Source organism: Vespa crabro, chromosome 7, assembly GCF_910589235.1.
Source record: "Vespa crabro chromosome 7, iyVesCrab1.2, whole genome shotgun sequence".
NCBI classification, from domain to species: domain Eukaryota; kingdom Metazoa; phylum Arthropoda; class Insecta; order Hymenoptera; family Vespidae; genus Vespa; species Vespa crabro.
Genome location: NC_060961.1, coordinates 4,862,493 through 4,877,767, shown reverse-complemented (window position 1 = coordinate 4,877,767; position 15,275 = coordinate 4,862,493). Strand labels below are relative to the sequence as shown.

At 34.6% G+C, this 15,275-nt stretch overlaps 1 protein-coding gene across 5 annotated transcripts in view; it reads left to right on the top strand.

Moving 5' to 3' along the window:
• LOC124425345 (V-set and immunoglobulin domain-containing protein 2-like) overlaps nucleotides 1-15,005 on the top strand; it is a 104,680-nt gene extending 89,675 nt beyond the window's left edge. For 3 of the 5 annotated variants that reach the window (XM_046965577.1, XM_046965575.1, XM_046965580.1), the window contains exon 6: nucleotides 13,929-15,005. In XM_046965577.1, coding sequence (XP_046821533.1) covers nucleotides 13,929-14,074 — 146 coding nt within the window. In that variant the 3' untranslated portion in view covers nucleotides 14,075-15,005. Of the gene's footprint in view, nucleotides 1-1,741; nucleotides 1,882-13,928 lie in introns of those variants that run through there. The other 2 variants (XM_046965578.1, XM_046965579.1) reach the window with 2 other exon arrangements.
• The last annotated feature ends 270 nt before the right edge of the window (nucleotides 15,006-15,275 follow it).

The following is a 15,275-nucleotide window of genomic DNA, read 5'->3' as shown; positions in this document are numbered from 1 at the left end:
GCTGATCAAAGTCTATAAATTCGTATCAAAATTCATATTTTGCATAACCCGAGTGAAAGAAAGATAGGGAAAGAGACAGAGAGAGAGAGAAAGAGAGAAAAAAAAATATTAAATGCTACGTAATTAAAGATATATATACATTCACATTATAGTAAACCATTCCAATTTTCTTGCGTAAATCACACGGTGAATTTAATAAAATTTACTTCGGACCACGTATCGAAACTGCTCAACCAAAGTCGTAAGTTAAACGAGCTTCGCAATCAACGCAAGAGGAACTATCGTTAACTACATCTCGTAGGTAATTCAAACTGTAAATTGGTATAGTAAGTGGTAACGGAAATAGTATAGGAAATAGTACAATGTAACGTAGTTCGATGTACCTCCTTAAACTCTAATTACTCTTTCCGCCCTATGAATTCGACGACAACGACAAACTAAGTATATTTCGCGCACGTACAGAAAAGCGATCGTATCAAATATCAGAGGAGCACGAATTTCAACGTTCTAGGTACGCATCTCTAACGCTTGTGTTATCAGTTCGTTATCCGCTTCAGGAATTTCAACGATCAGCATAGTTGCTTTTATCTCTAATATAACGTATCGATATTTACAGATCTTTCCAACTACGTATTGATTGAAAAATATATTGTTACGTACAAATGTTCATTCTATTCGATACATTTTTATTTATTTATTTCGATATATGTTTATTGAATTGAACAAAAAAAAAGAAAAGAAAAAAAGAAAAACAAAAAGAAAAATAATCTCTTCGCTTTATTGAAACAAATTATTATTTATAATTAATATTATTGTAGTATTATTATTGTTGTTACTATTATTATAATACATTTTATAAGAGAATTTAAGAAGTCGATTAGGAAGAGTCAGTAGATATTCGTCAGTAATGTCATTTCAGAAGAGGCGTGTTCTATGCTTGGTAAAGACTAACCGGCGACAATAAAATTATGGCGCCGAATAGGACCGTAAATGTATCGGGTCGAGTGCCATCTTTCACGTGAATCACGCCACCCCTATGACAGTTATGTGACTCTCCTAGCGGTATCAGGCTCTCGCCAAGAAAGCAAAGGGGAGGACGACACGATTGTTCCGCCTGGGAAAGCAAAACCGTTATGTCTGTTGCAGAAAATGGGATCGTCTCCAACGCCGCTATCTAAATTATTATCCGCGATTTCTCCTCTCTCTCTCTCTCTCTCTCTCTACTCACTCCTTCTACGTTTTTCTCATTTTCTCTCTTCATCTCGTATCGTTCGCTTTTAATATGCGTCTTGTTACCACGTCCTCGCATCATTATAAACAGATGCAGCAGCTGAAAAGGATGTATCACGAACACTGTCTGTTAGTTGCTCCTATTGTTTGTTCAGTAATGTTATCTTTGTTCGTTAAAACAATATATATATATATATATATATATATATTTTTTTTTTTTTATGTATATATTATATTTTATGTATATGTTAATTATACATATCATATGTGTATATATGCTTTTATAAATGTTTATTGGAAATAATAATTTATTAAAACCGGGAATAAGTTAATAAGTTGAAACGTCGGAGAGAAACGAGAACTAGTATGTTCCTCTTTAAAATTGTCGAGTCGTTCGAAGTACCATCCATCTCTTTCCCTGACTGTCTCGAAGTGCCATTAATCAATGGGGAATTCAGCAATTAAAGCTCTGGTTTTATTAACGTCCTACTTCGAACCCAATTCTGTTCAGCTCTCCTCAACAAAGATGACCATAACAGAAGTAAAAATAAATGAAGAAAAAGACAAAGAGGAAGAAAGAAAATGAATTATAATATTTCATGTAATTTCGATACAATCATTCCAATATAAAATATTTCTGTAAAATGTGAGGATTAATTAAAATAAACTAATGAAAATATTTAAAAGAAATCTCGCACGAACTTCATTTCCAAGATAATTTTTACATTTCCTCTTTTCTTTCTGCTCCAGATTGTTCGTTCAAAAATTTATTCTCGCATATATTCCATCTCATTCCATTCTTTAGTTCGCAAGAACCTCTTCAATTTTCATTCTCTTGATACTCGAGTCCGTCAAAAGATTACACATAACAGTACCGTCGTTCGGCGAGAAAAAAAAAACGAGAAGCATAAAAAAAAAAAAGAAAAAAGACGTGGGAAAAAGACTTATTATCGTAGGCGGAAGTGACCTACTTAAAGGTTTACACCGGTAAAAGCAACATTTCGTGGCAGCCTGAACCCATTTAACACTTTCATTCGTGAGTACTCCTATGTTACATATATCTACCGACGTATCCACCAATATGGCAATTTTTAGCACTCACGCTACCGGATGCTGTTACGTGTGAAAGTACGCCGGGATATGACTGAAAGTTTTAGATATTTGACCGTGTCAGCTTGAAGTCTGTACCTTCACGTAAATGGATACTTTTTTTCCAAACGGTTACTCTTCATATCGAGAGAGCAAGAGAGAAAAAGAGAGTAAAAGAAGGAAAAGATGAGAAAAAGAATACGAAATTGATTATATTCGAACAAAAGCATTTCCATTGTAAAGATAATAACAATTTTGAAATATAAAAATTTTATATAGTGCAACATTGAAAAGATATATCATATACAATGTATAAATATATATGATTTATAATATATTACGTTTAAGAAGAGAGATAGGAAAAAAAAAGAATAATCGAATTTTTCGATCAAAAGATTTTCACAACTTTTGATTTTTCCTCTTTCTTTCTTTATGTTCCTTTTTCTTGATGGACAAGTGCTAGACAAGTTTTCGATGAGAGATGAGAGGCTTTACAGATTTTCCGTAAGTTCCCAAGGTGACGATAAAAAAAAAAAAAAAAAAGAGATGAGAAAAAAAGAAAAATGAAAGGAAAAAAGAAGAAAAAGAGAAGAAAAAACGACGATGAAAGCGTTCCCAGTGAGGCAGAAACTTTGGCACCGGGCCGAACGTACTTTAGACGAGTGAACGACTAATGCGCCGGGCGATTCATAGAAAACAACGTTCTTCCCGTTCTTTTTCCCGCTTCGATCGGCGCGAAATTTATCGTTGAAAAATTCCTCAATGATACGAACATCGAAGCTTCAAAGTACGAACGGCCCCTTTCCATTTTTAATTTCGTTTAATTTCCTCAATAGAAACTTATTATTGACACGTTTATTGAATTGTTCAAATATCTTATGACTTTAACGATCTTGTATGATTCATCCTGTTAAGCTAGATCCGCTGCTTCTCCTTTTCGAATACTTCGATAAAATTACAAAAAAGAAAAAGAAAGAGAGAGAGAGAGAGGGAGAGTATTCGCTAGTAAGAATGATTTACGTTAAGACCATTATGCGATATCGAAGATTTCATGACCGGAAAGTCGCTATTCGACGTTCTCGATCTGTCAGAAGCACCAACGATTCAACTGTAACTGCCTAAAAACATCCATGCTTCCTATAGCTCGGGTAAGAGGTCTTTCTCCCTATTTCCCAACATCGATGACGATGGTATTGCCTATTCGATTGCCAATAACATTACTTCGCAATAAAAGTAACGTAAACGTATTGTTAAAGGACACCCCTTAGTTCCCTCTTGATTTCTACTACCTTCTTTATATATCTATTCATCGATTTATTTATTTATTTATCTATCTAACTATCAATCCATTTATTTATTTATTTATCTATCTATCTATCTATCTATCCATCCATTCGTTTATCTATCTATTCATTTATTTATCTATATATCTACCTATCCATTTATTTATCTATCTATTAAAGTTTCTAATATGTATTGTTTCTTCTCTCGTTCAATTAAAACTGTCCACTATACTGTAAGCTTACTGTTTCGTTCGATATTCTCATTCTTTCAGAATAAAACCGATAAGTTATGATATTGTCGATAACAGTTTCAAAGAGTATTGATATAGTTGAAAACAAATGAAAAAAAAGAAAAAGGAAAAATTATTATTATACACGTCAAATTCCTTTTCTCTCATAGTTATGCTTTACACATTTTATGACGTTGAAGAGATAAGAGAAAATATAAAGTAATAGCAGAAATGAGGAAACTCCTGTGAGAAAATGACCGAAAGGAAAATGAAAATATGGAAATTTATTTGCACCCTCATGCCGCGCACTAAAAGTGCACGCTAATGCGAGACACTTCAACGAGCATTTCTGTTGCCGGTTAAGCTTTTCCCTTTGCCAACCACTACTCTTCCTACCATCTGCAAACCGAAAGTTCGTGAGACAGCGAACAACTCATCTAACTATAACGGACTCTCGAAAAACTATTTAGTAAATAGTAACATAGTTAAATATCGAAAAAGAAAAAATTGTAATATTTTAATCGATTGATAAATCCAATGAAAATCATGAATACGTGATCTCCCTAGAACTTTGAAACAATTCAATAAGAGAATAAATAAAATAATATATGCCGAATTTGAAAGACTAGAAAGAGAATGGAGAAACTATGTGGAAATATAAAAATCGCTATCCCCAACGCCTTTATTCCGTGGGAAGGTTTTTGAGATCGAGATAGACGCATGTGGCTCGATATCGAATCACGAGATCGAAATCGATTTTATTCGTTTGCCCTCGATATCGAGCAGTTTTAATACAGTTCGTCTCTCTAGGATCGTATACTTGTATGTACGTAGGTATATATGTGTGCTGCACTATCAAACGAATCTCGAGGATGACCTCACTCCTATCCACGTTGCCGCCAATCACGTCGCGAGATCGGCCCTTTGTCTTATTCTAACGTGCATTCAAATGCAAATTCGTTGCGACCCAATTCCATCGGCTGCGAATTGCATCTCTCATAGTGGCATACTATGCGGTACTAGCAGATAGTCAACGTAATATCAAGGCGTTCACATGCATATATGTGCACACACACACACATATATATATATATATAATATATTTACATATGCATATATGATATATTGTAGTTGCATTAACAAGCTAATATCTCCTAATTTATGCAGTATAGTAATTCTTTATTTATGACGATCCTCCTGTGAAATATCTATTTCCTTATCTATATATCCTGTAGCGAATCATATCCACAAAATCGCCACCAGCACATGAATTGCTATCTCCCTAGCTTTCTCTCTCTCTCTCTCTCTCTCTCTCTCTCTCTCTCTCTCCCTTTCTTTCGCGTTCTCTCCATCTGTCTCTCTCCTATAGCTATCTGCAAAATTTTCCATGAAACGATACGACGAACGGTACGTGGCTAGATTGCGGTTAGACCGTGGTTAGACCGCACAGCCTTGTCAATCAAAACGAGACGATGTAAACCGCAAAATGAATCGAATAAGCTGTAAATTTGATTGGAAGGGAGGAAAACGTTATGCCCGAAATCGTGACGTATCCCCTAAATCATAACTCGCGTTTATCCTTCAATTTTTTATTTATTTTCAAAAATTATCGATACGAACGAGAGAGAGAGAAAGAGAGAGAGAGAGAGAGAGAAAGGAAGAAATGAAAAATGAATTTTTTCGAGAAAAGAAGAGAAGGGAAAGAGAAAACCGATTAATATCAATGTAAGAAAAATGAAATATAAAGATACGAGTAACATGAATACTTTTTGGATCAAATTACACAAATGTATACGTATACGTGGAAATTGAAAGCAAACGTAGTAGAGGCTAACGAGCATAATCAACGAGGAACCGCGCATATATTCGCTTCAAGAGCGTTACGCTGAGCCATTAAAAACAAGCTTCATAGCGAATCGGCTTTATTCGATTCACTCGGCATGAATAATACAGATATTTTGAAAAAAACTTGTTCAAAGCCGAAAAAGCAATTACGTTGCACAGACGACGACAACGGGGCTGCTATCAAAATTGGTATGAAAACAGTGAGATGAAGAGAGAAAGAGAGAGAGAGAGAGAGAGAGAGAGAGAGAGCGAAGCGTAGCGTTGATGAACGTGAATTCTCTATTCCTCCTCTCTTCTCCCCTTCCTCTCATTGCTTTATCCCTCCCTAACTCTCCCTGTATCCTTCGAACGAGAAGAGATACGAGTCCACCTGAGCGACGATCCATCCATCGTCGAGCGTGTTATACTCTGTTATCCTCGGTGTCGAATCTGTTTTGACAGGAAACACGAGCATGCGTCCGGATTCAAAGAGAAAGGGAAGAGAGGGACAACTAGAGAATGAGAGAGAGAGAGAGAGAGAGAGAGAGAGAGAGAAGTTCAGTGATGGAAGAAACGAGGATGCACGAACGGATATTTCGAACCGTCGTTTTCGATTCGATCTGGACTGACAAATAATTGGCAATTCGCCAAATATCGACGCAGCTTATACATTCTCTCTCTCTCTCTCTCTCTCTCTCTTTCTTTCTTTCTTTCTTTCTCTTTTTTCTCTCTTTCTCTCGGTTCCTGTTCCCGAGATGATGGTTTGATTCGACGTTTTACAACTCGACGTTTATATGGGCCGAGAGAAATTTTCTGGTAACATTAAGCGAGACGCTCTTTTCTCGTTTGGTCTATCGAATTCAACCTACGCGAAAGAAAGAGAAAGGATAATATCAAGTCTATCGTAATTCTCTTCACGTTTCAACTACGTATGTCTTTCTCTTTCTTTTCATTCATGATTTCTTCCTTCTAAGAATTCTCGAACGAATCCCTCATGTATCACTCTTTGAATTCTTTGACAATTCCTTAACACTTATTACGTTAGACAAGGCAAAATGTAATGCACATAATAATTATTTCGTCATTTCCAAAGATATTCACGTGGCATTTTTTTCACGAGGCATACTACCACGATTTATGTTCTTCGACTAACTAACATATGTTTTTCTTTTTCCTTACGACGATCTCTCCTATGAATCGTTGAAATAAATAAAGGTGAATTTGTTGGTTGGAGACTCGAAAAGACTTCGCTGTTACTATTCCAATGCTTCTTTTAACGGATGGAAGTGCTCGAACTGGAGGAAGTCTAGAATATCGTCGAAACTCCGAAACGAAGGTAAAACAAAAGAGGCAAGCAGTAGATATCGTCGGCAGGGAGGTAAAGGGAGATAGGTACACCGAGTAGGGGGTGGAAGAAAAGCAATCTAAACTTTTTCGGCATGGCCTGGCAAGAATTAAGGCGGAATATAGAGAAAAACGAGAATCGTTATTCCACTCTACGGCAAAACGTTTATTCATCGCGAGGGAATCGATGCGCCAAAGTCGTTAGCAATACCGTGCGTTTTACCGAGACCAAAGCGAGGAGAGAGAAAATAAAAGAAAATAAAAAATGTTCCCGATACCGAACGGTACTTTCCTCTTAAAGAGTTTCACGGAAAATCTATAAAATCGATTCACGAAAAATGTCTCATTTTATTCTCCAAAGGCAAATAATAATTGATTTATTATCAAACAGTGAATGTTTTATTAACGAACGAATGGAAAAATTTATTAAATTTTATTTCATATCCCACATGTAATACTATTAATACTTTCATTATCATCATCATCATCAACAACATCATTATCATCCTCTTACTATATAATTATTATTATTATTATTATTATTATATTATGTTATCGTACTATCGTATTATTATTATCATCGTTATCCTTCCTTTCTTACACATAGAGTCAACATAATTAATTCTTTAATTACTTCGTCTACTTCCTCGATAATAATGTAGTGTATAATCGATAATTATATAGCTCGATAATAATATACACGTTGATTTTGATAGAATTTATAAAATTTGTAAGTACTTACTCTTTTAACGATACTAAAACTTTTATATCGTATTTGTAGATAATAAGTTACAAATATACGTGTTAACAGAACAAATGTTTAAACTGAAATGACACTTTTACGTCTTCTCTGATGTAAGAATCCAAAGGAATGTTTACTAATACCTAATCACTCATAGTTCATTCTATAAACGAGACATGACCTAGACTATTTACTCATACACATATATATATATATATATATATATATCTTATGATAAGTTATACATTTATCTATTTGATAATAACAGTGCTAAAATTTGTATCGATACTAGAATTAAACGTATTAAATGTTATTAATGAACGGCATATTATTTCGAAGACTTTTTAAAATATATTTAAAATGTTATTAAAATGACATGGAAAAGATTGAAAATACATTTTCTAATATAGGATAAGTTTCTGATGTAAAAAGTATTGTAAGTAATGTCTATATCTTTTATATAAAAGAAAATTATATGAAAATTATTAAATCAAAATATGATAAGAAATGTCACGTAATATTAGATAACATACATATCTAACTGAGCAATTATTATCACTAAGATAGAACGATTTCGACGATAAGGATTCTCAGCAATTTCTCGGCAGAATCTTTGAATTTTCCAAAAGTTTGACAAGATCTTAAATGCTAGGCAAATAGCACGAATGAAATACGCGGATTCGATCGCCGCACGCGACAATTCGACGCGTATCTCGAAAATTTTGCGAGCGGAACGTGACATGTAAGACGAGAAAGGTGAGCTCGTAAAACGGTGCTCGTAAAAACGAAGGCATTTTCGCCTTCGAGAAAGCGTGCTCAGGAATCTTGAAAGAGGTAACACCGGAATCGAAGGGCAAATAATCTCGAGGAAAGATGTGGAAAAAAGAAGGGAGGAAAAGAGAGAGAGAGAGAGAGAGAGAGAGAGAGAGAGAGAAAACTAACAATCAAGTTTCTAATCGAATCATTGAACAACAATATCCTGTTGGAGATTGTTACGTCGCTTGCAGAACATATCGCAGGACGTTTATAATCTCTCGTCTAATTCTTTTGGACATTTCTTGTTCGTTTATAATAACTCGGAAACCTTCTCCCCTTTTTCTCTTTTTCTCGTTCATAAGTTCCTGGCAGTCCTCCAGACTCCCGTCGATACGAATGAACAGAAAGATCGTTAAAAATTGTAAGGAGATACTTGTAGAAAACACAAATTGGAATAGTTCCGTACTCTTCTATCCTCTAACCACGTTTATTCCAACGAGACGACGAAGACATGATGAGAAATAAAAAAAAAAAACGAAAAGAGAAAATTTTATGAACGAACCAACGAATGAATGTCGTATTCGTGGTTACTCTCTCTCTCTCTCTCTCTCTCTCTCTATCTCTCTCTCTCTTTCTCTCTCTTTCTCTCTCGCATGTAATAACACGCAAACGTGGAAAACGATTCCGCAAGTAATCCGCGAAAACCCATGGAACGGCAATTATCGTTGATCGCACTTTTTTTTTCTCTCATTTCATCGTGAATCCTTGACTCAATAGATGGTATCGAATCATCGATCGAGAAATTACGCTTAATCATTGTAATCACAATTGTACGAGAAGTTTAAAGCTCGTACTCTTATTCATCCCCATAAGCATACAATGAACGCTTCTTAACTTTCGTTTCTATTATTAACGTAGATCTATTATTCTCAATCCGTCGACGTTTAACTTTTTTATAATTGATTTAATTTTTTAAAAAATATTTCTCCCTGGAATACATATATCTTATTATTAGATTATTCTTATTATTAAATAAAATTTGTTTCAATAAATACCAACGAAAAAGAAAATAATTCAATAGAAGATATATTTAGAGTAGAAATAAGTTTAAATCCTTTTTTAAAGCTTCTCTTATAATATTTCCTTTCAAAATAGATTACATATACGCGACACTTTACATTTACATTCATTGCGCCGCCATTACAAATCATATTAATGTATCTAACTTCGAAGTTAACGGAGAAAGATTTAAATATTTTCTTTTTCTTTTCTTTTTCCTTTTTTTTTTTTTTTTTTTTTTTTTTTTTTTTTTTTAACGGCGCATATTTATGAAATAAAAAGACTTTTTCAAACATCTAATTAAACATTTATAACCGGTCAGAATCGAAAGCATTAAATCCATCTTATCGATGCCATTATTTCTCTCGATCGAACATTTATTTGATCATCGACTCGCATTCATTTCCTGAGTCACTTCTTTCTCTTTTATTTCGATTTAACGCCGAATTAAGAACGAACAACGACGTGAAGTTTATTAAACGCGAACTTTGCTAGTATCGAACAAAAAGTTCGGCTTGGATTGATAAAGATTCTCTAGTAGATTTATCACTGACGCGAGTTGGCCCCCGGGACGAACGAAGACGAATGCGTCCGGACAATAAATGACTACTACTCCTCGGTAATAACGAGTGCACGCGCTGGAAAGAATTATCGCTTGATCCAGTCCATTGTCCTGTGCATAGACCCCAACGATATTTTACGTTAGCGCGCTAATAAAAATCCAACGAACGACGAACTACGACCCATCTCCCTTTCCCTCTCCTATTCTCCTCTTTCATTCTATATCGATACGATTGATTTTTATTCATAAACAATCGAAATCTCTCGAGCCATCCGTAAACGTCAAATTTCTCAATATAGATTTTGCCCGTTTCACTTGGGAAACAAACTTTCAAAAAGGGAAAGAGAGAAAGAGAGGAAAGATAAAAAAAAATAAAAACAGAAAGGAACATAAAAAGTCTCTCTCTCTCTCTCTCCTCTCTCTCTCTCTCTCTCTCTCTCGCTTTCTCTCTCTTTCTTTTCTACAACAAATCGAACAAGCCATAATTCTGCGGTAGGAAAAATAATAAAAAAGAAGGAAAAAGTGAAACACGAGTTAATAGCTCGAACTCGTCGATCGAGGATATTGCCGACGAAGCATTTTATACTCGAATATATCGAAAAGAAATACATAAAAGTACTGTGTGCTTATTCGTGTATTTTGAACCACTTCTCTCGGAAATACGGGAAGGCCATAAGATCGTTCCCAAGGCCTTTTTATTTTCCACGTTGGGAATCCCGTAGAAAAGTTTATTAGGCCGATAGATACGGATGATAAAAACTTCCCACGGATTTATCCTATTCGACGAGAAGAGAGAAAGAGAAAATATTCGTTCTAACTTATACATAAAGCAATTGAATGTATCTCACAATCAGTATGACCGACTGGCTTGTTATTATATGATCGTATCAAAACAAACAAAATAGTATTATCGTTCAATATCGAACTTGAGATAACCAAATCGATTCACTTAGATTCTCGACATTTCAATTTCGATAGAATTCTAAGAAGCAAAGCAAACGTAAGAGCATTTGAAATTCTTCGGGAAATGTTTGATGGTACAGGGATAACATAATAATTTGACGAGCCGAATCATCTTTTTATCCTGAAAATATTAGAAAGAATTTTACTTTAAAATAAGTAGCTTGAATATTAACTTAGGATTGAAAGAGAAAGAATAAAATTTATGAAGATGAAAAAATATTCAGTGGTTGAAACTTTTTGATATAATCAGTCAAAAATTGCTCGTTAAATCTTAAGAACCTCCTGATCATTGATAACTCAAAGAGAAAGGCTTTTTACTCGACGTTAGTCAACTATTGATTTATCTCTCTCCCTCTCTCTCTCTCTCTCTCTCTCTTAAACGCACACTCATAATCGTGATAATGAGATAGATTAGAATTTCATCAAAGAACATCGCTTCGATGCGCTGCATTAAATGCTCTCCCTTTGTATCAGAGACGTTGGAGACGTGATTTAACTCTGAGCTTTCCGTGTGTCCCGTGTACGTATACATTCTTACATGTATTCTCATGCATGTCCTCGTCTTACTATGTGGGATTAAATTTACGAGACAGAAATGCGCCGCTAAAGACACATTTTCCAAGAAAATCCTTCTCCCTACATATAGTCAAATCCATCACGATTAAAACATGTTATATGCTGTATTTTCTTTTTTTTTTGTTTTTTCTTCCTTTGCAACTAAAACGTCTCATAAATGGAGAAATATACGTGATGATGTTGGAAAACAAGTTCTTGAGCGAATCAAGAAGACGAAGTAATGAGGTTTTTCAAATGGAGTCAATTTCCCTTTCATTAAGCTCGCCTTCCTGCTAGTTTCTGAGAGACTTCTTTCTTTCTTTTTTCTTTTTTTGGAATTCCTCTAAACAGCTTATAAAGTAGAAAGAAAATAGAGACAGCGATAAGAAATGCGTCATAAGGAAAGAGAAGAATGTATAAAGGAAAAACAAAATGAAACTAAAGCGAGGAATATAACTTCCCAGAAATTTCTTTCTACGAAAAGAAAAAGAAAGGAGCGATCACTTAATTTTCACATTTGATCAAAATTATAATGAAATACATTTTATTTAATATATTTTTCTCTTTATATTCTTCTTTCACTCATATTATTGATAAATATGTAAATGCGATATAGCGTAAGCTTTATTATTCATGTTTTTCAATTATATTATGAGATAAATGTACGATCATGTGCTTTGCATATAATCGAAGGAAAAAAAAAAAGACGAAGCATTAGAACAAATCGAAAGAAAGAGAGATAGATAGACCTGAGATGAGAGAGAGAGAGAGAGAGAGAGAGAGAGAGAGAGAGAGAGAGAGAGAGTTTACTTAAAATGTTCGCGACAAACCGATCCAATTATTTTCCACGTCTCGTCGCGGACAAAATTACCATCGGGTACTTTCCCCCAAGGTTCTTTGCATCTTCCAATGGCGTGACTTCGTCGAGGTTCGGCGAGGATGCGAGTCTACCGGTAATTTACTTTTTCTATTCTCGTCCTCTCTCCTAGAGTTACTCTTTCGATCTTGCTTCTTCTTTGCTTTGTCTTCAGTCGCCCTTTTTTTACCCCGTTCCCTTCTTGAAAATTTAATCGCGAGAAACCGTGACGTTGCCCTTAATACGATTCTTTACCACATCTTCGGTTCTTTTCGTCCTTCCTTCAACGAAACTTTTCATCGATCCACCTCGAGTTCCATGAAAATTCAAACGATACTTTGTAAATTTCTAAACTATTAATGAGAAAAAATAATAAATAAAACACATTGAAATAACAAATATTTAATTATTCGTTCAATATAATGAGAAAGAGAAATTCTCTATAATCTCTCTCGATTTGCAACGTAATATACCTAGGTTGCATTATTTTCATAAAGAGATTCGCAGAAAAAGGAATGAGCAAAAAAATATCTATCTGTAATATTTCACAGGGAGATGTTGAAAGTTTCATTCTACGTTTTTACATTTTATATTTTCTCGAAGGGAGAGAAAATAAATTTGAAAAAATATGTCGATTTAATATTTCATTGTAATAGATTTGATTCGATTTAAATTTGAATCGCAATCAATTATAAATCAATTTAAAGATTCACGTAATCTTTAGATTATATAATTTCAAACATAAATCTGATGATGATAATAACGATTGGATATTAAGTAGCCGATAAAAGGTTAAAAGATACGATCTAAAGTATTGTGCTTTAATGTAACATGTATTTTGCATTGATTTTGTTAATATAAAATGCCTTATCGGCTCACGTCGACATTATCCTGGAATTCTACTTGCCCTCTCTCTCTCTCTCTCTCTCTCTCTCTCTCTCTCTCTCTCTCTCTCTAGATTTCTCCTTTTAGGTTTAAAGGAAAGGTTTAAAGGGAGAACGATAAGAGGATATCCTCTTGGTGTTATAGCATGGTAGATACGATTTTATCAAAATGGCCCGAGGACATACTGGGGGCTTATTCCCCAGAGATTTCCGTAAAATGCATTGTCTATATATACTTCATACCCATCGTCGGGATGTTAAGATACTAACCGTTTTACGATTTTCTCTGTACCTTTGGGATATGATATGCTTTTAAGTTATTTGCGAGCGAATGATACATCGTTTAATACCATTTACTTCTTTCTCTTTATTTCTCTAGTAGATAAATTACAGTAGAATAGTTAGAACATTATGCGCTGTTTTAACGAGCTAAATTTCTTTTTATTTTTATCGTGCATACGTAAATAAGTATCCAACGATAAATTCTTCGTATTTATCATCGTAATATCATTCTAAATTCAAACTATGTTTGTTTTCTCTTTCTTTGTCAGCAGAATCAAGTGCAAGCGTCGTAATGAATCAAGAACTTTGGTACTCAGCAACGATGACTTCGATAGCTTTGGCTACAGCGATACTGGCGGTGACCGAAGCCTTGACAAGCGGACGACTTACGAACGCTGTACTCGGTACAAGGTAGCTTGTCCGCGACATTAACGAGAACATCACTGCCACTGTCTGATCCGAATACATCGTCCATGTAAAACCTAGTAGTCTAGGGCTTCCAGTTATGTATGTTACTATGTATTGAAGTAGATAGTCGAATAATGATGATTTTTATTGAAAACGAATGAGATGGAATAAGGTGAAACGAACAAAAACGAAAAAGGAAATAAACTAAAATAGCCTGACGACGACGATAAAAAGACGGTGACACGTCGCGTTAAGAAAAAGACCCCATTGTAAAATCGACGACGACCTATTATTATACATAATGCAGTTACTTTTGAACATGTTATCTTTTTGATGTAAATTGTTGATTAAGAAGAGTCAAAGAAATGTGAAGGAAGAAGATTCGTTCGTTGAAGTGAAATAAGTATATAAAAACGAACGAAAAATTGGTGCCCGGTTAAATGGAGGGAGAAGGAATGTTGTGCGTCGGGGTGACTACGAGTTCTGGCGAGAGAGGAAAATGTTGGACAATCAGGAACTATTTTCGATTTCCTCTCCCACTTACGTCGAAATATGTATGTCTAACTACTGCCTCTCCGCGAGACACGAGTTGTTCTCTCAGATTTTCTCTTCTACGATTAAGGATACGCCAATGTTCAGCGACGATGAAAAAATAATAATAATAATAATAACAATTTAAAAAAAAAAAAAAAAAAGAAAAAAAATAAGGAAAAAAAACGAAAAAAAAAAAGAAAAACAAAAAATAAGGGTAGATTATAAAATTGAGATAATCCTCGTAACGATCGGTATATTATAACGTTAGCGCAGCTACGGCGAGCGGCAACGTTTGGCTCGATATCCGCTCCTTTTAAGACGCCTAACAGTGAATGCGAAGAAAGAAACGATAGGTACTGGTTTGTAATCTGTACAAATTGTAATAAATTACAGTACGAACAATACTGATCGATGTTCCTTTCTTTCTCTCCGTTTTCAAGTCTTCCCATTTGTTTTCCGTATCTTCGGAGAAAAGAGTGGATAAAAAGGAACGCTTTAACGATTATTATATCGATAAAAGTTCTCTCTTTAATAATCGGATATTACAAAGTACAGTACTCGTTTTAAACGTTTTCCATTTCAATAAGAATCGAAGTACTCCAGAGAAATAATGAAATAGTGCTTTGGAGCTTTTATCAAGCCTCAAGAAAAGAGCTACATTTTCTTCTGCATGA